This window comes from Mycteria americana, chromosome 15 (assembly GCF_035582795.1).
Source record: "Mycteria americana isolate JAX WOST 10 ecotype Jacksonville Zoo and Gardens chromosome 15, USCA_MyAme_1.0, whole genome shotgun sequence".
In the NCBI taxonomy this organism is placed as follows: domain Eukaryota; kingdom Metazoa; phylum Chordata; class Aves; order Ciconiiformes; family Ciconiidae; genus Mycteria; species Mycteria americana.
In genome coordinates this window covers 3679197-3706183 of record NC_134379.1, presented here as the reverse complement: position 1 = coordinate 3706183, position 26987 = coordinate 3679197, and the positions used below count along the sequence as shown (strand labels likewise).

The 26987-nt window shown below is 49.9% G+C and overlaps 1 protein-coding gene across 1 annotated transcript in view; it reads right to left on the bottom strand.

Moving 5' to 3' along the window:
- Positions 1–1209: 1209 nt before the first annotated feature.
- Positions 1210–26987, bottom strand: part of TBX4 (T-box transcription factor 4) — a 36088-nt gene continuing 10310 nt past the window's right edge. The window contains exons 3-8 of the mRNA XM_075517898.1: positions 23687–23806; positions 21660–21807; positions 8027–8179; positions 4132–4220; positions 3300–3541; positions 1210–1918 (exon numbers count right to left, since the gene is read on the bottom strand). Of these exons, the coding sequence (XP_075374013.1) occupies positions 1296–1918; positions 3300–3541; positions 4132–4220; positions 8027–8179; positions 21660–21807; positions 23687–23806 (1375 nt within the window). The 3' untranslated portion in view covers positions 1210–1295. The remainder of the gene's footprint in view (positions 1919–3299; positions 3542–4131; positions 4221–8026; positions 8180–21659; positions 21808–23686; positions 23807–26987) is intronic.

Genomic DNA, 26987 nt, shown 5'->3' with positions numbered 1-26987 from the left:
GGAGGACGCATCCCTGCTCGGGAGCAAATCGGGCGAAGGGAATGGGAGTTCCGTTCCAGAAAGAGCGCGGCTTGCTTTCCCACGCGAGGCCGTTCCGCGCCGTGGCCGGTGGCCGAGCGATCCCTCCGTACCTCATAGGGACACTCGGGCAGGCAAAGCCAGCGCTGAAAGAGTCAGTTCAAGATACTTCCACAGTAAACAATAGTAGCAATGGATACACTGGTTACAGATTTTTACCTGCTCTACAAATATTTGTACACTGTAAAGCCTGACAGGTAATGGGAACTCTTCCCACCCCACCCCGCAATTCAGAAAATATTCCTCTATGCCTCCTGTACGCTGAAAACAATTCTTTCCAAGTTAGCTGCAAAAGAAAAAAACATAGCACAAAAGGCACGTTTCAGCTGAATGCGAAAGAAATCAAGGACCAGCAAGTACAGAAATCGTTTCTGGAAAGTATTAGCGACTTTTAAGCTTAAACTTCATAAATATATTGCAATAAGCAAGTGTGATTCAATCAACGGATGGGAGTCTGAAGACACTGGGTCTGTTCCTAACGCTGCAACTAATTTGCTGTTTGGCCTCGGGCATAACGCTTCACTTCTTAGTTTCCCACAGCCACGAACGATGGTGTTGTGGGGGGAAGAAGAGACATTTGTGCATCGGTGCCTTCTCCTCTCCGCGCCATGGCACGAACCCTGCGCTGCGCCGGGGAGGTACCGGAGCGGCACCGCAGCTCCCTGACCCCGCCGCCGAGCCTCCCCGCCGGCCCCTGCGCTCCTACGGCTCCGTCACTTCCAGAGGAAGAAGGAATTTCTACAGATAAAAAGAGCTAAAGAAGTGCTGCTACTGCAGTCCTTGAACTACGCAACCGAACAGACCGCTTTTTCCTTTGAGCGTGGGGATGCTGTGACTTCACGAACCAAGTACCGTAAAAGTGAAGCTCGTATTTTTCCCAAACAGCCAAAATTTGCTCATGGATGTTTAATATTACAAGCAAAAGAAAACGACTAGCTGCTTCACTTGTTAGTCATGAAGGTGGCTCCTACTGGATCAGTAATGAAGACGCGAGAATTAATTTATTCGGGAGTCAGTAAGAGACTGATGAATCCAGCCCGCCGCGACGGGAGATGTAATTCTCTGTGCGTCTGAAGATACAAGCTCTTCACCCACACAAATCCCTCTGGAAATGCACATTTGTCTCACCGAAGTGCAAGTTACCCACAGGTATCAACACTGATTGAACACTGTCCCGGAGCAGTAACGTTGGCTGTGGCATCGCGTGGCCGTCAGAGTCATCCGTCAGTCCAGTTCTCCACAGTCCCCATCCCTGAATGATACTGCAGCGACGACTCCCTCGACAAGGAAAAGCTTTGTGAGTACAGGAACTCGTTCGCCGTGTTTAGGTGCGGAGAGGGGGGTTTTCTCTCGCACACAGACGGGTGCACCCTTTCCCTCGGGAAAGACGAAGAAGGAACGCGCTCCCGAACCTGAGACTGGGACAGCTGGTTGTAGACACTGAAGTGGCTGTTACCTGGTGGCTGCGAGCCTTGACCCGTGATGGCCGGGAGCCGCGGCATCATGGTGGTGGCGGTGAAATGAGCGGGGAAAGGCTGGTAAGGGACAGTTTCCATTGTCTGAACGCTGTAGCTGGTGTAAGGTGCGACAGAAGTCCACATATTGCAGCTCAAGGGGGGAGGCGGAGGCGGCAAGTCGTCAACCGTCGAGACGCCAGCGATTTCAGCCCCAGAACTAGAGTACATGCACGCTTCCCTCGGGGTCACCTCGCTGCAATAGGAAGGGCTTAACATCTGCTGATCGTAGGGAGGCGGGGAACGGAAGTAGTGATCGTCTCCTACAGAAGAGGAGGCTTCCAGGTAGGAGCGTTTGCAGGGCAGGTCCAGGTGCCGAGCGCTTTCTGCAAACAAACAAAAAATTCACGTTCAGGAGCAGCTCCCAGAGCGACGGCGTTTAACAGCGACCTGCTAAGAGCCTGACAAGAGCCTGGGGTGCTTTTACGGAGTCCCCTTAGAAGCCCAGCGTGCAACCTGTGATTATTTCGCTAAACAACGGGTGCTCTTTTTCAGATTAATCCAGTTAAACCTTTTGCGTTTGGAAAGACAATGTACAGCACCAAAAATACATTGTGTTCCAAATGTCAGGCTAATCCCCTCGGCCTCAAAGCATTCTGGTGACATTTCTCAGGTTAAGTGAGTGACTTGGGCTACTATTCTCACATCAGAGATTACTTCACGTTCATCCAGATAACAGAGGTCCCTGACACTCTTGCGGCGTTACTCCTGACAAATTCAAGAAGTCTCTTAAAGGGTCTTATCGCAGCCTGCCTTCCTGTCATTACAAAAATGACTCTACATTTCCCAGATATTCACGTCAAAAGCTGCAGAAATATTTCCAGATAAAGGAGCCCTTTCCCAGTCATCAGTCCTTCCCCTCAGCTTTACGCCGAGAAGCTCTAGCCCCTCTCCTACCGGTTACGCTGACCGTGGCCGTGTTTACCAGCAGCCTTCTGTTAGCTGTTAGGAATATTCTCTGGGTGAATTCACGAATTCATCTGCAGATTAAACATCTGCTAAAATTACACATTTGCCTTGCAGTCCTCATTACTGGTGCTGTTCGATTCTTCGTTTGCCCATGATCAGAGGATTCTCACAGCTTAAATGAATTAGTGGCCAATGAGACATGCAAATAGAAGGATTTTCTTCTGGGCAAAATTCTTCCGTTTAACTTAAAACATGCCATGATCTCATCTGATGCTAGACTAAAAGGAAGAGAATGTAGTTACAGCTCGCTTAAACTTGGGAACTAGGGGATAAGAAGAAAGGGATGTTTACACACAGCTACCACAGCCCCGCTAATCTGCAGGCGTCGAGAGAATTCCTAATGGCTTCGTCCTGGAGAAGTGCTGAACGTGTCTAATTTCAGTAACGTTAATGGCAGCGCCAGAACATCTCAGCATACAACTGTTAATTCCGCTGATTCTAACAATGGACCGTTTTCCAGCGTAGCTTCGTGCCATGTGAATTATGCATTCTGTTTATTTTTCTCGGCTCTGACTCAGAGTTTGAATTTGCCTTCTATGGGACAAAACCACTAATAACTGTCCAAAAACCCAGCTCTTGGGCCCTGACCCTCCAAAACACTTCGATCACATCAGTATCTTTGAAGATGGAGGCCTACGAGACCAATCCAAAACGAACTGGAATTAGCGGTCAGCTTTCAGTGCTCATGCTCTTAGGTTTATTTGCTGTAAATTTTTTCTAGCTGTAAGCTCAAGTTACCTCTTCTTTTTAGGCAATGATAGAAGAGCCCTGAATCCCTCTGTGCTGTGAAGGTGTTGAGTGGCAGATCTTGAGTATCTGAAGCTGCAAATTGCATGTGAGCACCGTTCTCATACTGATAATGTTGAAGGGTCTGGTGATTCCCATGAAGTGGGTTAACATCTGGCTTTGTTGAAAGCTGGCCGTGACTGGACACCAACCTCTGCCTCATGATGCTTTTGGAAATGACTGGATATTCTTTGCTAAAAGAGGCGAGAAAAATTATTACCGGTTAGACGGCAATCAGCGTTAACAGAAAGATGAAATATTAGTTTGGCTTCCCTAGACCATCTCCAGCCAATGACTTCAACACCCTTTGCCAACTCCGATGAACTCATCACACTCTGCCGGGCGTGGGCAAGTATTACGACAACACACAGCGTGCGTCACTGAATTACAGGACGAGCTTTTCAGGGGTATAAATGGCATTAAAAGCCCTAACGCCCTCAAGCACAAGAAAAAGTGATGCCCCCAGAGCGTAGGCACCTTTTAACTTCTTCTTCTCCAAAGAGGTGCAGCCCGTTAGTAGCAGAATGAGGATTAAAGCCCGGCTGTAAGGCTGTATTTCTGCACAGGGCACGGGTCTGAAGGGCGCGCTGGCTGGCTGCGTGTCAGGCACCCCCTGCCCATAGACGCTGCCGGGCTTCAGCGCACCCGTGCACACACCCGTGCGCGCACACGCATGCACACGCGTGCGCCCTGCCGCAGCTCCCCGACCCCGACCAGCCGGGCAGGAGGCCGCCCCGCTGAGCACCTCCTCGCTGCCGTCCCTCCTCGCGCCGCTCGGCCGTACCTTTGCAGCCGCGCCACGCGCAGGTCGCTGTCGTCGCTCCCCCTGAATCCCTTGGCAAAGGGGTTGTTTTCAATTTTCAGCTGGGTTATCTTTAAAAGAACGAAACCAAGCATAAAGCGTTTGAAAAGAGACGAGACCGATGGGCGCAGCAGCGGGGTGAGGCTGTAGGTCTCTAGGTGCCCTGTCCTACGCGACACCCCGCGAAACGCAGAGTCCACGAGGGTTTCGGCCATCTAGAGACGTGGGGACGGAGACGGCGTTTCTGCTTTCAGCGCCGAGAGAGAAACGGAGCTGTGAAGTTCGGTGCTAGGTCTTGCAGAAGCAGCTTTTAAAGCCGACAGAACTGCTGATTATGCATAAGGAGAGGAATGCAAATTTCCTTAAGCCTGCGTCCTGTGTTCTTATTCTGGGCTCTTGTTAGCGAGAATATATTTGTCTGATTTAAAAGAAGATTTCCTGTGTCTCCATGTTAGACACGCCTATTCCTTACGGCATGGCTCGCCCTCATTTCCATAACAATTTTACAGATCTTTACATTCTTCCTTCAGTCATTTTTGCTCTGTGAAAAGACTCATAGCTCAAATAGTGAATTGTCTTCGGGCAGGGGAAAGTTGCTGCCCTTTGCAAGAGCTGCCTTTCCCCCCAGGGGCTGCAGTGTCTTAAAAGGGTCAAAATGCCTTAGAATTGACTTAGACTAGACTTAATTTTGACGGAGCTCGGCTTTTGTAAGGGAACTGTGAAAGCTCTGCCGTTTCATGAAAATTCATTTAGAAAAACTATGTGTGAAATTCACTTTAAAAATAGTCACTAGTTTGTCTGCCTTACGGCCCCAGTAAATATAGTTTTCCCTTGCCAATCCTGGCACCTGATCCCTGCCCTGTATAAGGCAGGTACAAACCAAAGCCGTACAACGGTCAGGAATGCCGGGAAGAGGTACTTGGTTGTCCAGTGAAAAATGAAAATAAACCACCTCTTTAACAAAGGATTTTGTAAAGACAAACAGGCAGCGAACAAGATCATCTGAGAGGGTTTCAGGAGCTGGAAAATGCCAGAACAGCACCAGAACTTTGGTAGGGACACAGGGGCTCCTAAAAATATCCCTTGTCCACCTCCCAAAGAGATGTATGCGTGTATGCGCACAAACATACGCCCAAGGCTCTTTGACAGTAAGGTTATAGACAGGACTAACACGTATCGCGGGCAGAACTGGTCAGAGAGGGGTCTCATTAACGTCCTTCCCTGCTAAGGGACACCGGTGGGTAGGGTCATCTCCTCGGGCACCTGACTGTCACTGAAAAGACCTTTTCCAGAGCGGTGACAGGGTGGCAGGACACCGGGGGGAGGCGAGGACACGTCTCTCCGCGCAGACCCGCTGCCCTCGGGTCCCGTCTCTGCCCGAGGCAGCGCAGCCCTGCTCCCCGCTGCTAGCCGGCCGCGGGCTTGCACCAGCCTGCATCCGATTTTAGTGGTGAGGAGAACAAGCAAGTTCTGCGTTCGGGTGATTTCGCAAGAGCGTCGCTGTAACTAACAGCTACGCTTTTAGTAACGTTGAAAAATATCCCTTACCAAAAAACTCCTGAGAAAACAGCTGGCCGGTATCTGCGATGGAGAAGGAAGGTGGTGACACGTGAATTTAACCAGCCTCGAGGGCTCGTGCTTTTCCTCTCCGCTCCTGCAGCCCACAGTGGCTCCAGGGCAGCTCCCAATCAGCTGATGAACCCCAAGAAGCGTAGGGCCTTTCCTAGCCCACAGCCCAGCATCGGGGTTGTACCTCTTAATTTCATTTTGCTATTTCGTGACCGTGGTTTTCCTCTGACATGAGCAGAATCAGGGCTTCACTCCCTCCTTGTCACCTTCCCCTGGCTTCATCCAAGCCAGGAGGGAGTTTTGGGTAAACACCTACACCTTCCTCGCTGGTCTGTACCGTGGGGTAGCCCTGTCATCAGCTTTCCATCTCTGGGAGTCTGTCACCAAGACTCTCATTTTTTGTTTAGAACGACGACTATCCGCAAGGACACTTCTTGCTAGCAGGATATTGCTGAGCTAAAAATAGTTCCGCGGTTTGTTTGTTCTAAAAGATACCCAGACCAGGTTTTTAATTGTTAACACCTAAGAGAAGAAGTAAAACCATTCGGCTATTTCTCTCAGGTTGTGATTTTCTCGAGACCACAGGGAGGCCGTGGCGAGACCTTCTGCCTCCCGCTCCTCTGCTGCAGACCGCCGTGCTCCCCGCGCCGGGCGGCATCCGACCCCCAGCCCGCGGATGACGGAGCAAGAGCTGGGCAGCACCGGGGCGGCTCCTCGCGGGATCTGCACAAAAGAATTAGGGCTTGTCTGGGGCATTTTCCCCAAATCTGTCAGGTCCACTCTGCGCTGCCAGCCAGCTACCAGCCTCCCCCAGCAGTGGCTGTATGGACAGTGGAAGTATTAAGTTTATGAAGCACTTCGGGAACCTTAGGGATGAAAGGCACTATTGACACGTGAGACATTTTAAGTAGGTATTAAATAAGCTCTTTCGAGCCTTTTTGGTTAACCATGTTTGGGCAACTGGTCGTTTTACACCAACAGCTACGACTTTTCAAACAGGATTCACTTCACTGTCCAAATAGGGACGGCTTTTTTTTTTTCCCCCCTGTCTTACCATAACACACACATCCATGTTTCTGCTCTGAGTCTTTTAACTGGCTCACTAATTGCAAAATCTTGCAAGGACTCTATGCTTCAAGCATCAAAGGGCATACAGGCATCCTGCTTGGGAGGAAAAGGTCTGGTCAGATTATTGGGGAGGAAGAATTTCACATATGTTCCTGTTCCTGTAGTATTTTCCTACGAATGTGTAGAACAGGAGCTGACACAGTAACACACGGCAGATTTCACATTCGGCCTGACGGGAGGGCTCCGGCAGCGCTACTTCACTCTGCGCCTTTATTTATGAATCCTGATGTACTTTGAAAACTCCAATTAATCCTCATACAACCCTGCAGTCGGACTTCACTGTTAGGAAAGCTGCAGGGGAGCAGGAGCTTGTGCAAAGGCAGGCAAATCGGTAGCGGGATTGCAAACGGAGCCTTGCCATCCCCTGCCTGGCATCCTCTCCTCTCCCTGCCCTGGGGACAGTGCACCCGCTGTCTCGGGGAGGTGACAATTAATTGTCACATTGCTGTCCATCCTGCCAGTAACCTGGGGTGCTAAATCCTCAGACGGAACGCTACGCGCTGCCGCCAGTACCAGCACGCTCAAAAAAGAAGAGAAGCCAACCCCTGCAATACCGAGGTAGCTGTGACACGCACCCAAGGTGCAGAACCAAGCCCTTTGTACTTTATAGCCCCCCCAAAACAAACCCAAACCCCCAAACCCCCTCCTGCCTTCATGTGCTAACTCTTAGCAGGCTCTTAGCTGCGTTTTTATGGTTACATTCCTCGTACGTCTCACTAAATACACATACTATAATTACTTTTCACTGTAGATTTATGAGCAAGCTTTACTAGTCATTATTAGATTTGCTGGCTGTTTTGAATGACATCTTAGCGTTTATGAGCACGCCGATTCGTTAGCGTCTGGACTCGCAGGGTTTGCCAAGATATTGTCACCCACCGACGTCCGTGCTGCTCCTTAGCTGCATCCTCTGGCTCCTCGCTCTTGCTTAACGCTCGCAGGGCTGGGATGGAAACTTGTCTTTTAAAGCAGGCGTTTTCTGCTGCACATCAGCAGCGTAAGAGGCTCTCCCCCTCCCTCTGAGCAAACGGATCCTGCTCATCAAAGCCCAGCACCGCAGCCACATCGCTGCGCCGCTGCAATTGGGAAGCTCGTTTCGCCGCCGTCGGCAGCCCGGGGCTGCGAGCTGCGACAGCCCGCAAACAGAAATTAAGCACCTTCAGCCAGAAAAGCAGCCTACCTTGTGATTCTGGTAGGAGGTCACCGATATAAAGGACGTCTCCGGAAAAACGTGGGTACAGAAGGCTGTGTTCTTCGACCCGAAAGCGTTGTTCTCATCCGCCTTCACGATATGCAGTCGTGGTTGGTATTTATGCATTGAATTAAGAATGATCTGAAAAACAATGGATGCTAAAGTGAGAAATCCAATTAAAAAAAAAAAAAAAAAAAAGAAAAGAGACAAGCCATAGCTATTCGACAGACTTTACTAACAGGACACGAAAGCCCACTAGTGCTCAGCTTTAGCTTTGCTTTCAAATTACAGGGGAAAATTACATTATATAAATGCACACGAACCAAGACAGAAAAGGTATCTGCTGCTCTGGCAAGCAGAACTGAACTTAAAGCTTTCCTGGTAAACCCTCATTTTCTTATTGCTATTGGATAGAGTCAGTCTGGGTGGAAAAAAAGCCATAAATTTTTTTCCCAGCTCATGCTGAAGCTGTACAATATATATAATTCACCAGCAGACTGGTCCATAAAGATTCCTAATAAATACTTTACTGAGCTGAAAAATACACAGTTTAGCAGAGGCAAAAAAAAGAAATCACAGAAACCACAGGGGGAAAAAAAAAAAAAGCAAGCTATTTTTCTTTTATCTGCTGGTAAAAGAAAACTACAAAAGAGGAGATTTTTTTTTTTTCCCTCCTGTTTGTGGAGCGGCTCCGCACGCGTGGCTGGGTCGCGGGCACCTCTCGCAGCCACCCCACGGCCTCTGCCCTCTTCTCGAGTCCCTGCGAGTGAGAGGCAGGAGCCGGCCAAGTGCTTTTTTACGGCGGGGACTAGGGGAGGCGAGTAAGCGCTGAGGTCCGGCGGGGAGAGCACGGCCGGGCTCAGGCCACAATGGAGCATTAGGGGCCGAGCGGGGCTGCCCAAGCGGGGAGCGGCTGGCCCGACCCCCAGCCACGCCACCCGGCCCAGCCCGGCCCCGCAGCATTGTTCTTCCACAAAGAAGGGATGTGCCCAGATGCTACAGAAGAAAATGGTTTTAAGAAATGGAATGGTTTTAAGAAAAGCCTTTATTCCTTTTGCTGGGCAAAGAAGAAATACTGCTTTCTTCTTGTTTTCTTGGCATAACCCTTTTCAATCTCTTCTTCCCTCTCCCAGACTGGCTAATTGAGTCTGTCCTCCCCGAGCCCGGCTGGTCCTAGGGGCGAGGGGATCTCCAGCCAGGCTGACAGCCCTGCCCTTACTGGGGTGCCCAAAGCAGCTAGCAAGGACGCGTCCCTCCCCGACGGAGACGCAGGCAAAGGGCCAAGTAGGGAAGACCGCAATGGGTGATGTCTTCAACTGGTAGTAGATAAACGGGTGGGTAGATGGGTGGGTGGATGGATGGATGGATGGATGGATGGATGGATGGATGGGTGGATGGATGGATGGGTGGGTGGATGGATGGATGGATGGATGGGTAGGTGGGTGGATGGACGGACCGATGGACGTACACAACGCAGCACAGCAGCATCAGTTTACGCTAATTGTGGATTTAGCCAATTTTAAATGAGAATTATCAAGAAACAGAAGACATTTGCTCCGTGATCGGCGTTTGTGCTCAGGAACCCTTTCTATTTCGTGCCCGTCCATGCTGAGGAGAGCTCGCAGCGGCGGCCCTGCTCCGTGCGCTCCAGCCGGGACGGGAGGTAGCGTAGGGAGCTTGTGCTCTTTAAACCCCTTCGTCTGGCTGCACGTAACTCTGCCCACAGTAGCTGGCTGCATTATATACCACTTAAATGCAATTTTTATTGTTGACATTTTCCAGACAACCCTCCCTGCTCCCCAGGAGAGAGAATGAGGAATTTTTGGCATTTTATCAGCTTTGCATCAAGTCTCTTAACCGCTTTGTGGCTGTTGATGTGCAGGGTGTAGATCTGAGAGGGTCGGCTCAGGTTTGGGTTTGGAGCCTTTTCATGTATTAGCCACTCATAAAACAAAGCCAAGATGAATAACGCCAGAGGGCCAAGACTTTCATAAGAAGGGGCATTTTAATTTTCAATAATGAAGACCTGAGCCAAGCTGATAAATAATGGTTGTCTGGAGCAGAAGGTGGGGCGTGCTAAGCTCTCCTCGCTGCCTGTCCCTGCCTGCCCAGGCCTAGCAAGGGTGGGTGACTTGTCCCCAGAGTCACCGCAAGTCAACAGCAGGATGAAGAAAACAATCTTAAACTGAGATTTCCAAAGAGAAAATTAGAAGCCCGAGTTTCGATACGCTCTGGATGAACAGTCGGTATTCCCCCTCCAAAGTAGCATCCAATGCGCTATAATGACCCCCTTAAAATCTTAAATCTTTTTCCTTTTTTTTTTTTTTATAACCTCTTTAAACCTAAGGTGTCCAAACAATTTCCAAATTGAACAAGACATTACTTTTTGGAGCCCGGTAGACACATTCAGGAAAGGATTTTTGACAGATGCTCAAGGTTACAGCTGTGGCTGCAAACCTGCCTGGAGGTTCATTGTGAACTGCTTGATATCTGTGGGATGTTTGTGAGGGGGGGAAAAAAATCCCCTAAATGGCTTAATTTAGCCCACTGCATTTACAAGGTCGGGCATCTCCGTCCCTTGCACCGAAGGGAATATTTGCCCACGTGTCTCGGCGTAAGTACCCGTTGGAAAGTGCCGAATTTCTGTGAGTGCGGGGACCATGAAAGGAGACCCCCTTGAGATGTGCCAGATCAAAGCCGAACAGCCATCACTGAGCACGAAACATGATTAATAGATGTGAGAACCACACAGCCCTGAGGTTAACTTCATCGAGTCAGTGTCCATGGACGTGGATGGGGAACAGCTTCCAGCAAAGCAAAGCCCCATAAAAATATGCCATTCTCATATGACAAAGAAAAATCCCTTCAGCTATTTGACGGAGCGGTCAGCACATCAGATTAGGGATGAAAATGGGAAGTCGTGGTGCTGTTTCGGGTGGCCTCCCTGTGCCTGCTGCAGGGGTGACTTCTCGCATCTTTTTTGGGGGCAGTGACCACTCTCTGCATACCCACAACCAACATTTCACAGGCTCGAAAACAAGAACTCGTGTACGGAGGCTGTGTCTGCACACGCATCCTCCTTACTTGTACTCGGTGTAAGCCTCGCGCATTCGAAAACCCTACAAATCATTCACAAAAGCCTCTCGACCCTTAGCTGCAAAACACTGTGCCTGTGCAAAGTGAAATGCCAACAATTCCGCCTAAATAGTTTTCAAGGCTGCTGTGGAAAACTGGTCACTGGCTAAAAATACACAAAACAAATGTAAATTCCACTCCGATGACGAACATCAGCGGACAGATTAACTTAAAGAATTGTGTCAAAAATGAGAAGTATTTTAATTGACGGGACAGAGCAGGGCTGCTGCTGGTCGGTGCTGGGCAGGCAGGGCTTCCGCAGCAGCACGGAGCAGGACAGAAGGTGATGGAGGAGCTCGCGGCCTCCAAGATGATGCTAAATCACCCACTCAATATTTTCCTGCACTTATCTGTCTCATTGCGAGGGCACGGGGCGGTTCGGTCAGCGTCAGACACTGTCACACGCAGTTTTAAATTGTAGGACAAAATGTAGGCAGTTTGACATAGGTTAGCTACTAAAAAAGAAACGGTGTTTGCCTTGTCTTGCCACCGAAAATAGTTACTGGTGTATTGGTTAGAGGGGAATTTTAACGGGATAAAGGACAAGGATAGAAAATTAGTAAGGGAAACTGGAAAACGGTGTTTCTTGAGCAGCACTGAGGCACGCTGGCTTAGTAACTGAAAGCCCCTCTCTACAACTTGGTGATCTTGTCTGTTTGCCTATGAAAGAAACAGCTCAGCTTATATGAAATGGCAGCGTATTTAGGAGTCTAATTAATATAATTTTTTTCCATGTTAAAAAAAAAAACAAAAAACCAAAACCAAAAGGTAAATCAAACAGATATCCCAACCAGAATCCTCAAATTCGATGGACAATCCCAAATTTAGGAAGTGGATATTGGCTCGACATCCCGACACGGGTCCCCGTGGGGATGCCATCTCCCGCCACTGCCACCCGAGCGCTCTCTCTGCCTGGAAAATACACATTTTCAAGAAACAAAATGGCTGCTAAAAAAGACCCATGTGGGTAACGGCAACCGTCTTTACGAGCATCAGTGCGGATGGCAGCACAAGGCTGTAACGACCCACCTGCGCTTCTGCGGGGACCCAGCGGTGGGGACCCTCCTCGGGCCGCGCTGGGTGAGACCCAAACGGCTCCTCCAGCATTTAAGAAACATTTCACACCTCTCGCCTCCCAAGGCGGTCACCATGATGACCGCCCGAAGCTCGAAGGGATGCCTCCCCCTGCCCGCGCACCCCCCCGCGCCGCCGCGTAACTCCGTCATTGCCGGTCAGATAGGAGCCAGCGCGGCTCTCGAGGGGGATGTCACTTCTACCCCCTCCACGTCGCACGTGCAGACCAGATTGCGAGAGAGACGAACTCCAAAGTCAATGTGAGCTTACACAAACATCTCCCCCCCCAGCCCCGTCTCCCTCCTTTGTGCTGATCACACAGTTGGCAGCTGGAACTTAAGCTGTAACACAGCTCAACCTCTTTATTTTTTTGGCGTTCCCCAGTCAGCAACAAATGTCAAAAAAAATGGTGTCATTTGCTCCTTGCATTTAATTTTACTTAGGCAAACATACTCCTTTAGCGTCTAATCTCGCACGCTGCTGAGTAATGTCGGCTTCAGGGCTTGAAGACGTTTGCCAGTTTGCAGGATCGGGCCCAGAGGCCAGAAGCTTAGCGGGGTAATGGTACCGCATTGCTTGTCGCAATGCAAACTTGCCTTGAAATCTCCAGTAAAATGTATTTACTTTCATATGAAATTTGGGGAGTTGATTTAAGAGCGCTCCCTGTTTCGCCAAGGTATCAAATGTCATCTGATGCAGTGGTTGTTATGGCAACTACCCTTTTTATATTGAATAGTAAATGGCTACGAAAAAGCCACATAATTTTATGGTTGCTCCCGGGGGATCACATAACTAATATAAAATCTCTCATTTTAATATATTTTCTGCTTCTTTCTTCCTTCCTTCTATTCTTTTTAAAGTGAAAAAGCCTTTGAGCTGAGGCTAGCCCTTGTCCCACACCGGGACATCGAGCCGGGGCGTAAAGGACCGGAGCAAAAACCTGGCGATTCAGTCTCCCGCATGGAAAAAAGAGCACGTTAATCAACGAGGCTCTTCCAGAATCACAGCCGCTGCTGCAGTTCATCTCGATTAATATGTAGAGCGTTTGATGGTATAAGCCATCCCAAACCTCACTTTTCTTTTTGAGTAAATGGCTCGGAGATGCCACGCAGCAGCAGTACGGGAGTGGTCCCGGATGAACGGGACGTCTCCAGGGAGCGATGACGGGAGCGGGTGCCGCTGCCCTGGCAGAGCTGCCCTCGCCGCATCCACCTCGGGAGCTCGCAGAGATGCATCACCCCAAAGCAAGCACTTAAAATCACGGAATCATCTAGGTTGGAAAATACTCAAGATCATCAAGTTCAACCAAAGAGAACATTATATTCAGACAACCTCTACAGCAGCTAAAAAGCTAGCTCCAAAATTACCTAAACCTCATCCTATTTATTTTCAGTCACCTCCAGGAAGCTATTCACCTTGCGCTGCTCAAAGCCGGGCCGCGGGAACGGGCTCTTTCCGGCCGGCCCCAGCCCCGAAGCCGGCCGGGCTGCTCCCCGCTGGGCTGCCGGAAGAGGAGCCTCCAAACCCACACGTTTGTCCTGGCAATCCGCACAATGGGGAAAAAAAGAAAGGCTGGAAAATCCTGGGAAAAGATTCAACATGAGCTCAGACAAATTGTTCCTTACGAGAGGGCCAAAGCTGGGATTTTTTTTTTTTTTTTTTTTTTTTCTCGGTCCTTTTTCATCTAACGTCAGCTGAAATTCATGGTAGTGTTTCCTGGCCTTGCGATACGGCTCTGGTGTGGAGAAGTCCACCTCCACGCTAGCTGGTGAGCATTTATTTCTGGATGGCCGGGACAGGGCAGACCCCCGGCGTGTGCTGCTGGGACGCCCGCTGGCGTGCGACCCCTGCGGCACCCCACGCCGCGTGGCCTCGCGTCACCTGGGGATGCGAAAGGTCTTTGGCAAGCTGTGACATCTTCACTTGCCCTTCTCCAGGCCAGCTCCCCACCCAAGACTGGAAGATGATTTCAGGATCTGATTCTAGTTAAACTGAACTAAAATCCACTGCGTTTGACTCAAACCAGTAATGTCACAACAAAAAGATTTAACGCAAGAGATGTAAATCTTCTTTTCAACCAAGAACTCCACTGGCCGTTTCTTGCCCAGCTATTTAAAACGCACACTCAGATCTATTCATCCCTGCGAAACACGTGCCATCCCCAGCGGCACACAGCTCTGCTCCTTTTTCTTTTTTGCAGGAACAAAGCAGAAAATGTAAAACTTCACGTCAGGCTTTATAACGTATTTGGCCACCGCTATTTCTCAGATCAGCTGTAAGACATTTCCTAAAATGGATGGTTACAGAAAAAAAGCAAATAACCCTTTTTTCATGGATATTCTTTCAGCAGAAGATTTAGTGATGCTCCAAAAAAAATTGACTTCAAATTTAGGGCTGGACAAAAGGGTTTTTTCAAGTTTTAAATGGACTGAGAAAAAAAGCTTGTTTAGTATGAGAACACACGTATATATATGAAATTCTTATACATTTCTTTTATATATGTATAAGAAATCATATATATATATAAGAAACCATATATATCTAAAAGAAACCATATATATGAGAAACCTTTATATATGTGTGTGTGTGTGTATACATATATATTTTTTTATATATTTTTATTTATTTATTTATTTATTTATTTATTTATTTATATGTGTATATATATATATGAAATTTTTAGCTGGGAATAAGGATGTGAAACTGCTCTCCTGCCACAGAGATACTCCAGCACTGCTGTAAGTGAGGACAAGCGGGGCGCAGCCAGCGAGGCCGCGTCTCTCCCCACCAGCCAGGACTTTGCCCGGGAGCTGCCGCGGCCCCATCCCTTCGGCCGCAGGCAATCCAGGGCGGTGGGGAGGCTGCCGCCGAGGCGGCACGTAAACCTCATACCAGCGCGCGGCGAGGAAACTGCTTGGCCACAAGTCATAAAGCAAACAAATAAAAAAAATTCTAAATAAAATTTAGGCTTTCATAAGATTACTAGGTCATTAACCTAATTAATGTGCCTGAGTGCGCCTGACGAGCAAAGACAGAAAAACACTAAAATTAAATTAATAGAAAAATGAGAGGGAAACCCCAAGTCTAGGGGAAAAATTAAGTCTTTCAGTGATAATCAAATAAAACCAAGTGTGCGATAATAAATCTGGAGAGAAATAACAAACTCATCAGCATTAAAGAGTAAAGCCAGTAAATAGCAGATTTGGGTCAAGAAATCCAGGAATATCCCTTAAAATGCTATCACAAGTGACAGACCATCTATAATACCCTATAGCTTTAAACCTCCCTAGGTTACATCTCAGGAACTAAAGTAACCCCACACTTGAAAAGCAGATAAAGTCCATTATGGCAATTAAATGCTCCATCAGCAGCCAAGGAGCGAGGTAGGTACCGGGTATGTAACATAACCAAGCTCAGCAACACTGTGCTGGGGGGGGGGGGATTAAATTAAATCTCTCCTGCTATCTGTCACAATCTCCACTTCTAATCTTCACTTATTACTTGTCTTGTCTTTTTTTTCCACAGGAATATCTTTATACGTTCTGTAAAAAAGAAAATAATTTCCAATTGATCTGGTCCCAGCTGAAGCCTGCCAGAAATACTGATGTGATGCTGCCGCCCTTTCCAAGCTGGCCCGGCCGCGGAAGCCCATGCGAAAGGCTGATTCCTCTGGCGCAGGATTCATTTCAGTGGAGCCATTAACAACAACAACAACAAAAGCAGAACCCCTGATGTGATGCGCTTGCTCCTCTGCCGTTTTCCAGCGTTACTCCCCGCCTACGAGCGCTGGCCTTACGTGGCTCTGCGTGTTCACAGCCTGCCTAAAATCAGGGGAAGAGGGGGCCTGAGAGTAAGATAGGGTGTTCTTCCAGCTATATTGCGTCTGGTGAGACGGGCGTCCCTCGGAGCTGCCATCCAGCTCGTCGTTAGCTCCTCTGGATACTGAAAACCCCATTCGAAAGGTCCTCAGGAGAAAGCTCCAAGCAAAGCTGGGCTCCTGCGCGGCCAGCACGTCTCCGGAGACAGCTCGGGAGCCACCGACCCGCAGCCCTCCCCGATGCCGTACCAAAGCTGGCACTGTTCATGGCCAGTCCTCTCGCCGATGCCTGAAAGGCGTCCTCATGTCCTCCCTATTTACCATGTACAGAGCGTAAAACCAAACCAAAGTCTGCCCTAATTAACAGCCTCCGCTTCTTCGCAGCACTTAACCCTTGCTGGGCAGTTTCTTAGCCCTTGCCGCTCGTCCTCGCTGCCCCTTAAGGCACATTAAGTACTTTTATGTACACAATTATGTACCGTTAGCAGGAGGGCTGGCTGCGCTGGCTGTCGGGCACAGCGTGCCGCCCGGCGCTGCGGGCAGTGCGGGGTGGGCAGCCCCCCTGCCCCACGCAATCCCGAGGGAGCAGGACCCTTCCTGCCGCCCTCGCCAGCTCTGCCGCTGCTCAAGCCCGGGGCAGCAGTTCCAGGGGTTTCGGGGAGCCAGGACCGAGCGTGCCGTGGGGCTGTTACGGCTATCATCTGCACCATCACCGTGCCCCAGACGCTCATGCTTAGCACTGCAAGCGGAAAAGAAAAGAGATGATTTTTTTTTTTGCTTCAAAGAGCTGCCAGTCTCAGCAGCTTAAACAATACCTCGAGCCGGGAGATGAAGAAAAGCCTGAACAGCGAAATAACAAAAAAGCCCGATTAACTGAAACGAGTTGCACAGGAGAACAACCTCACCGCAGGCCCGAGCCGAAGTCCCTCAGCAGACCCCCGTGCCCCTTCGGCGGCTTCACACCCACCCTGAGCATCCTTCAGCTGCTGGGGCCGGGGGCAGGAGCTGCCCGAGCCGCCCCGCAGCTCGCCGGCCATACGGACCGTCTCACGGGCGCTCTCCACCCTGCTGTTTACATATTTTAAACCTCTGAAGAAAGCGGAATTCCATTCATGAGCATTTATCACTGCGGAGATACTCGTCAGGCCTCGCTCAATATTTCCCCATATGCCCTGAACTAACCTTCTGAAAGAAATACAAGTATTATGTTATCCTTTCCAATGGAGAGGTTATTTTTGTGCATCATCTACAGCTGCTCTTAGCCAACCGATCTGTTAGCGCTTGCAGTGATATAAGGGGTTCATGATGAAGGAGTCATTCCCATTTTTCACCTGGAAAACACGGCTAGGTGCTTCCCAGGCAGAATACACTGGGAACGGGTAAGGGATGTGCCACCCTCGTGCAGTTTGCTGACAGTAAAGAAAATATCTTTGTCTCCGCAGACAGACTATATGCAACTGGTATCGTTCACGTGGCATTAGAGAGTGAAGCATCAGCTCTGCCAGAATCGCTAACCCTGTCACTCACCAGCCCCACCTAAATCAGAGGCTCTATCAGGCTGATTATCTCCACGTGTAAAGATTTGAAAATACATAAATTAAGATTTTTACTCTAAGCATAGGTGGCTTACAATGCTTTCTTTAGGATCAGATAGACCTCGCCGTAACTAAACATTACAGCGGCTGCTGATTTCTTAATCCATTCTCAACATGAGCATTTCTCAGTTGTTAAGCCTGGTGTGAAAGAAGCCTTTCATGGTCAAAAAATCCCCCAAGAGGAAAATATACAGCCCACATTTTCAGGCCGTGGTGCGTGAGCTGGGCACAGGCTTACCTGCCGCAAAACCTGCTCAACCAGAGGGGTTTGCAGGCAGATTACAGAGCTCTGCACTTCATTTCTTCTCATTTAAAATCTGCATGTTTTTATGTGTCCGCATTGAAAAATGCCTCCCATGCCTCTGACTGTAACTAATAATTTACCGCAATAGATAACTGGCCAGTGGAAGAAGCAGGACTGAGGTTTTTGGGACCGTGAAGAGGAACGGTTGGTGGCTGGATTTTATGGGCTGGGTGTCAGAAAGCGAGGTTTTCCAGCGCCGCCTGTAAGGCATCCCCTCCCGCCAGCACCGTAAATAATCCTCAATCTAATTCCGTGGATTGCAGCAAGGGCTTCAGCTCCATGGCTTATTAATTAAGCTGTTTAACTTACTTATTTTAAGCCTCAAATGTACCTACACTTCTCTTTATGAACTCCGTGGGGCTGCTTGTCCCTAATGTTAAGTACTACAGCGCACAGAGTCGGGGCACGGAGTCATTTATCAACGAATCCATTGAAATAATGCGAAATTTCTGCCCGTTTATTTTTCAGGTGAGGTCCCAGGTGCCCAGGAGCCACGCTCAGAGGAGCTGCACCCCACGTCGTGATGTGTTTGCCCTTCAAACCTGCTTCCCCCCCACGCCACGTAGGGTGGCTGCGGGCGGGGAGGGAGCCCAGCAGCTCGTCGTGCTCCAGCTGCGTCTGCGACGGCGAGCCCATAAAACCCACCACGTCCTTCTTCCGAGACCCCCGTAACAGCACGCGCACCCCAGCCTGACCCCCAGGATCAGCTCCCCACGCTCGATGTTAACTGGTAGGTGAACAGGCAGGGAGAGCTGGCAGAGCTCCTTTCTTTTTTTTCTCCCAAATAAGCATCTACCGAAAAAACGGTTAATCCAGAAAAGGAATATTGAGCGCAAAGATATTTTGCCGTGCGCCTCTCCCCCGCCTCCTGGTCCCTCCTGTCCCCAAGCAGCAAGCGGTTTCTGTCCGAGCCCCGCGCGTCGGAGGGGATCGCTGGAGGGGATCGCTCGCCCGCAGCAAAGCTCTGCGGGCAGGGCTGGGATCGGCGGGATTTTGGGACGCCGGGAGGAGCTGGAGCCCAGGACGGTGGGAGCCAGGTAGGGAGCCCGGTGCCGCGACACCTGCAAGCACCCGCAGCGGCCGAGGGTGCCAGGCAGGCCAGGCCGGCGCGGCTCCGGCTGGGCAGCTGCCCGCACACCGAAAAAAGCACCAGCGGCAGCCTGCAGAAATCATCGCTCTGCGTGGTTTTGAGGTTTGGAGAAAATCAAAGACAAAAGGAAATGGCAGGCAGGCTTCGCTGGAGCATGAGACGGCAAACAAACCCTGTGGGTTTTCTGACTTGTTTTTCTTAGGGAGCTTTAAGAGAGCGTTTGCAATCGCTGGGAACAAATTCCTAGAAATGAGAAGCTGTTATTATTCATCGTGTAATGCCTTCGCAGGCAGGGCTGGGAGGACCGTGCCATGCCGGGCAGACACCTCGCAGGCGCTGCCTGGCCCAGGGACACCGGCCACCTCCGCAACAGCAGAACAGTTTCCAGGGTACGCTGCTAGGAAAACTCACGCTCGCCTGGTACGGAGGATCCGTACCCTGCTGCTTGGGGACAGGAGGGACCAGGAGGCGGGGGAGAGGCGCACGGCAAAATATCTTTGCGCTCAATATTCCTCTTCTGGATTAACCGTTTTTTTGGTAGATGCTTATTTGGGAGGAAAAAAAAAAAGAAAGGAGCTCTGCCAGCTCTCCGGATCTCCTCCGTGCGCACAGCAAAAAGTGGAGTACCACTTCTCTAAAGCAGATGATTCATTTAGAAGCCTAACGAGGAACTGTCTGAGCAGGGGCTAAGTCCCGCTTAGCCAGGCAGGTTGTCGGTGCCTGAACCGCACAGCGACCTGGGCACTTAAAACAGGTTATTCCAGGCGTTTTCCCAGCGGCGTGAGAGCGAGCGTGCTGGGCTGGGTACGAGGCAGGACGGCTCGCGTGGCACGAGGGGACCGAGCAGGGCTCGCTTGGAGCATGGTCACGGCATTGTGCTGCAGGTATCACCCCAAAACGCAAACTGGGGTCCCCTCTGTGTCACTAGGGAAGCTTTGTGGGAGGACAAACAGGCTGCTTATTAAAAGGCGGGGGGGGGGGGGGGCGAATCTTCCCTGTTAAAATGCAGCGTTAAAATCGCAGTTAAAAAATGACAAAGTCAGGAAAAGCAAACATTTAAAGTTGCAAAACCAACACTGCACATCCTGTTTGTTTTACGGCCACATTGAACATCCTGTATGTTTTATGGTTTACATTTTACAACGTAAACAGTCATATATTAGGCTACACAGTGAACCAAGAGAAAAACACGGGAGTAAAAAAATGCCACGTGCAAAGCAAGCAGGTCGGTACGGCTGCTGACACCAAAACGTCGGCATTTGCGGGCTTTATGTAATTTTTACCGTGCAGCCCTTAACGCACATTACATTTCATTTCCGTGGTACTTTCCCCCTTAAAGAAGAGTGAAGGGGCAAGATCGCCTGTGATTAATAATGTCAGCATTAAATGGTCCTGATTAGCCTTTGAAGTTCACACATGTTTCATTGGGGTCAGCAGGTTGGGGAAGAGGGTCAGGTCCCGGCACTGCTGACGGCTCAGCGCAGGGCTGGGTTATCACCGTGTCACCCTGCCAGAGCCCGGCTCTGCCGCGGCACCGACGCGCGGGATCGGCGCGCTTGCTTTTGGAGGCTCGAAATTTGCAGAAAGTTACGAACGCAGCAAAAATCCTGAATTTTTCACAGCGTTTTAAGCTACTAGGGTCACCCTGCCCCAACCCCATAAAGCTCCGTCCGATTGAGCTGTGTCAGAATCGCGCTTTCTGCACGGCTTTTAGGTGGCACCAGGACAATTCACTCCACGTGAAAACCTGCTCTTTAGAGGCTTGATGCACGATCATTTTGAGCAAGACAGATACTCCCCTTCTCCCCCTGCACCCTTCTTCAGGACCTTTTCCCAGCCCCCCTCACCCCCCAAACTGCTGCTGCTTAAAAGCCTGGCAGGTTAAAAACCACATTTGATGCTACGAAGTAGATTCTCTTACCTGTGGTACCTAGGATGGCACTAAACCTAAAAGGATTTTAAACTCTATCTTCCTCCAGCCAGCAAGGTTTGTTTATTTTTACGTGACTTTCAGCTTGGACAGTGCAAACCAGACAGTAAAAATGCATATATTTTTACATGCATTATCAAAGCCCTCGTTTGCCTGGCAGGCTGGAAGGGCCCTTGTGCTAAGTTATTAAATGCGCTGTGGTGGATAACTGTGTACTTCCCACTTCTGCATTCGCAATACACATGAATTAAGATCTTCCAGATAAAATACTTCATCTTTTACACGGCTGCCAAAGCCAGCTTGGAAAATAATGAGTTTATGCAACCTGTTTCTGCGAGCCGTATATACCGTGTGCAGCAACAGCCGGGCTGAAAATCCCACAGCGCTGCCTGGAAAGTTCCTGGGCAGAAAATAAAAGGTCGGTGGCATCTGGCAGACAACGACTGAGCAAGTCAGAGGCTGCATTTCCGAGGGCAGGGAAGCACGCAGGCAGCAACTGCAGCCCCCTCCCTCAGTGTTAAACTCTCCCCCACCCAGCTGCACCGGCAGCACGTCGTCAATGTTGCTCCTCGTTATTAAATTAACTGCGACATCCCAACCAGCATCCCAGTCCAGACACAAAGTCAGCATCGCGGGCCCACCTCTGACCAAAACCCTTGCAGAGCATCTCTCTTACATGTCCGAAGGGATCCAGGTGGTTGTTGGTGAGTTTTAGCTTCTGAAAGGACACCAGCTGCCGCATCCAGTGTGCTCCCGTGGCCGGTGAGTCGGGGTGCACGTACAGCCGCCCCGGCATGGCCGGCTCTGCCTTCCCGGCCACCATCCTGCAAACACAGCGGTTACAGATTGCATCACCTCGGCAGCGGTCGCCAGCCCGCACGTAGGAGAGCGTTTGGTCCTTGAACTCGACCCAGCAACCCTCCCGCCAGCCCTGGAGGGACGCGCTGGGGCACAGGGGCTCAGAGAGGGGCTCAGAGAGGCTCCTGCTGCTCGTGGGGTTTCAGGGATCCGCGTTTCAGCGTCGCAGGCTGGCAGAGAAACCCCGTCTCTGCTCCCGCACGGTATTTCCTTGGGGCAGCGTCTCTACATGGCAATTGTGTTGGCGTTGGTCAAGGAGGAAATCTAGGCTGGCTTTTTGGAGAGGACGAAGCCTTCGAAGGCCATTCTGCACGGGGAGAGAGCCTCACACGCTTCCCCAGGAGAAGGTACCTGCGAGCAGGAGCAGGTACCGGCGTGGGTGCGTCCTCCGCAGCCGTGCAGGGCTCCCAGAGCCCCTGGCCGGGCGGCAGCTCCGGTGGGAAGGGGCTGCTCCCCGCTCCGGAGCTGCGTGCTGGCACGTGGTGCTGCCCCTCGTACCCTCCCGCCAGCTCCCCTTGCCCCCACACCAACATCCGCCACCAACTCTCACGGACGCGAGACCCAGCCATGAGACATCACTTAATGGCAGCTCCCCCGTTACCGTGCATTGTTCTCCTCTTATAAAACACCAATAAAAGCGATATTACCAAAACCAACAGAGACTTTCCAGCAGCAATAAAATGAGAAGGGGAAACAGCTCTAGGGCTGGCAAAAGCTAAATTAAACAGTTAACAGCTATCCATCATCTAGGGCTTAATGGCTAAAACACAAAGTGGCCGCCGTGCCGTGGAGGCCCTCAGTCCGCTCGTCTTACCCAGCGGCACTCCGGGACAAAGGCGAGCGGAAAAGGGATTTTTAAAAACTAGAGCGGCCCTAATGCGCAAGTAAATTACTACAGTTTTATAGGATGTCACCGGGCTCGTTCCCATTAAGATGACTACGAAGTTTTCCACTGCTCGTCTTTTCACCAGGCAGCAGTCGGTGGAAGGGTTTGGGAAAAGCACAGCGAATAGTCGCAGTGAGGGAGGCTGCTGTGCGCGTTTGGGGTAAAAACAAAAGAGAAAACAACGTGCTTCCTTCCTCAGAAAGCAAAAATCATAGCCGCCTCGCGGGTAGGTAACCTTACTATCAAAGGCACCGGGAAGGGAAGAATAACAGAAGAGAAAGAAACTCCAGAGGAAGAAAGAATTAAAAGAAAAAACCTCTAAACTGGACCTGGCATTGGACTGCCATAGGGGGAATTGCTGCTCCCTTCATCTGCCGGGTCAGCGGGGCTGAAGCAGGGCTTTGAGTGAACCACCCCACCTTTTGCTTTATAGCTGGTCGCCTAAAAGCAAAAATTGCTATAGAAGAAAGGAATTTAAAACTTTTCTCGACTCATGTCTACCTAATTTTTAAGGCCTAATGGACTCAAGATACCTAATTTTTAAGGCCAAAATGGACCATTAGATCATCTAGTCCGGCCGCTGGTACAAGGCAGGCTGTGGCTTTACCCTCTTCCACCTGCCCATGGCCAGATAACCTACGCTTGGCCTAAAGCATCTCCGCTGAAAAGACATCCAATCTTAAGCGCTTTGGAAACGACCAATCCACCGCCTCCATTAGCATTTTGTTCCAGCAGTTAATCGCCCAGACAGTTAAGAATATTTTATTTCATATTTCTCTGGTTTTAACTTCCAGCCATCGGCTCTTGTATCTATCGCTGCTCCACGAAAGAGAGCTCTGGGATGTTGGCATCCCTCCCGTGGGAAGGTATTTATGTTGCTTTCTGAATTTGCACAGCAAGCGGTCGATCCAATTGCAATTTTCTTATGGAAGAGAAGGCAAACAGAAATGTTCTCTTACCATTTATTGTCACAGAATTTATACCGGTGGTCGTCAGCTGGGACAATGTCGATCAACAAGATGTACTTGGTCTTGGGATTCATTCCGGTCACTTTAACCTTGTAACTAGGAAACATCCTCCTTAGGAAAAGCAAAGGGTTAACACGTTAGTGAGCGACCTGGAGCAGCGCTGGAACTGATGGAAACTTGGAGCAGCACCCCAAAAGGCAGATCCACCATGTGATGAATTCACGCTAGGACAAATGAGCTACGAACCATTATTGCTGCTTATACGCCACCTGAATTAAACTCACTCTTTCCAGAGCACGGGCTGCCCAGGGCTAGTGCAAAATGGGGCACAAATTTTGTGGGTATGAAGGTATATAGAGGGGGGTTGTGGGCCAGTGCCAGGAAAAGGTGGGTGTAGAGAGAGATATGGGGGGGCCAACACATCCCTCCTCACGGGAGGCTCGGACAGGGAGCCCTCGCTACCCCAGGAGGCTCCACATGGCTTATGGCAGCCTCAAAAGTGCAGGTTTCGTGTTGCCATGAAAGTGCATGAAAAGTCAGGAGATCTGACTACATTTCAGAAGAAACTAAGCACGCGCAGCTTTCTCATTCCCACGTTCCCGATGTCCATGACACCAAGTCCCACCGCTACTCCCACGCAGTAGCTGAACCTGTGTTCCCTTCAACGGACTGAAAACTGAGGACCAGTAAAGCCTGGGGGGGAGACTAAGGGTTAAACCCTGCAGTGGTGCAGACATTCACCGCTCCTCTGGCCTTCCCGAATTTCCCAAATTCACAGCACGCCCGTTAAACCTTCCTTGTTCGAGCCAGGAGCACCGCAGAGCTCCCCGCTGAAAATGCGCCCGTCCCACTGATTTACCATTGACTTTAGCGGACACGTAGCAACCAACACCAAACGGGGAACGTCACATAAACCAGTGTATCGTTAAGGAACGTTTATATATATCTCACATATCTAACGAATCTTTGCAATATTAAAGAATATTTTTTTATAACGCTGTGGCCATGAAACCAGTACGGTTTCAGTATGGAAACCATCATGGTCCGGTCTTGTGATCCAAAGGAGGTGGCCCTGATGGGTCCGGGCACTGCCATGGGCTTCCCGAGCCCTTGAGACTGCATCAGGAGCCCGGATTTGCAGGATCAGGCACTTTACATCCTCAGAGTAACTATTTTCTTGGCTCCATCTTCCCAACCTCCTCCTCACCCAGTAAAAAAAAAACCAAGTCAGTTGAGCAAACTGGCTCACCACAGCCTTCAAGCAACTAGCCAGAACAGAAAATTCCCCCTTCCACTGGCGTAAGGGGACGGAGGATGAGAATTGCTACATCCTGGAGTCATTCTAATTACCCTAATTAAGCAGGGTCCAAATCCTGATGTCGTTTCTCCATCGGACGTCGAGGCCACTTTGCCCCCCCTTTATCCCTCCTTCCCCTGCGCCTTGCCCCTGCGCCCGGCCGAGCTGGCCCAGGTCCGCAGCACCATTTTGTCGCTGCTTGGGGAGAGGGCAACAAAATGGGCCCTGTTCGAAATCATTTCAATTGACTCTTTTAACTGCCCTGCATAAATTCCAGATGTTTACCATGTAATTAGCCGGGACTAAAAAGGGGTGGTTTACCAATGTCCGTATTTGATTTTCATTCATAAACTCTGCAATCCTCTTAGCCTTGTCCTCCTACAGGTAAGCACCTGGATAAATACAGTAGGACATTTCAATTCGCGAATACACAGCCCAATTCACACATCGAAAAAAATTGCATAAGGAATCCAATCTGAATGCCAAGATTTTTTTTTTTTTTAAATTAGGCCTTAAAATGACATTTCAAAATGAAACAAAAAAGAGGAGGAATTGATTAAAAACCAGAAACGAGATGGATGCTATTTGACAGTTACTGCGTCGTACCAGGCAAACGTCCTGCATCGGGGATTTTTATAACATCTAGCTTCTGAATTTCTTTTTTTTCTCAATCATTTCATTTACTGTAGTACATCCAAGCTGCTAAAGTAGCCGGACTGATATATTGTAAATGTTAAGTGCTTTTTTAATGGCGTTTAAAATTAAGCTTCAGCATATGGAGTTCATATAGCATGGACATGCCTGAGTTTATAATGTTCTTTAGTATAGCCCTCTAAAATAAATACAAAGAGCCAAAGTACTACTATAATATATACAGCTGAAATTCTTTACGGATAACAAATGGGGACTCACATCTGATTGAAGGTGTTGCTTAACTTGCAACCCGCTCGCTATCTTGCAGTGGTAGCATTGTACTCGGCAGCCGACAGACCCAGCTACAACCAAGTTTGCCAACTCTCCACATTCTTTTCCAGGAAAACACGGGGTAGATTTTAGTAATTTGGCTGTGCATGGACATTTCATCATTATTATTAGCTGCTGCATTTTGGCCTTAAAAAAAAATATGCGACTAATGTGCTGTCCAGGGACTTGTCAGTTTAATTTTCTTAATGAAAACATATTTCTCAACCCCTTGGCAGAGGCTCATTTACTAAATATCTCTTTGCAATACGATACAAACATGGGTTGTGCGTTTCTGGTGGGAAGGCATGACAAACCGAAGAGCCGGGTCCAAGAAAATGCAGTCATAGCGTTTCAATTTTTAAAAAAAAGGCAAGAGAGAGCACCTAATATCATGTCCTGGCCCGTATTAAATGTTCCGCTTGAAAGAGGGGAGCAGACAACCCCGGCGGAGGCACGGGGCTGCACCAGCCCTGCCCGGGAGCGGGGCCGTGCCTACAGTGGGTCTACACAGCTCCCCGTCAGCCCTGGGAAGGGGCCAAAAACCTGCCTGCTTCCCCAAATTTACTCCAGGTCAATGGAGCTACTCACAGCCATAGGCTCTACGCTCAGTAGTAGCTTTGCATAACCGACCCCTCTGCCAAATCTCTGCAGGCAGGAGCTCTCGGGCGGATGGGCGTCTCCGCAGAGGATGCTTCGCTTCAGCCAGCTTTCCCTGACAATAGCTTGCTTCATCTTCTATTGCTCGGGGACCGGCCGCGGCAGAAGAATAACCCAGTGCTGCAATAAAAATTTGCCAATGTCTTGCCAAGCTCTGGGAAAGCTCAGCCTGGCTTTGGTGGGAGGTCTGAAGCAAGATCCGGGCAGACCCGCATTTTACCCACCCTCCTTCCCGCTGCCGCGCACGACTCTAAACCGGGTGAGAGCTTCGCTGCACGGAAACTGGTTACAAAAATTGTGAACTTGGGGCTTCCAGGGGAGCGTGTCCGAGCAGGCAGCATCTGACCCTCAGCGACACCTCCTGCATTGAAGGCG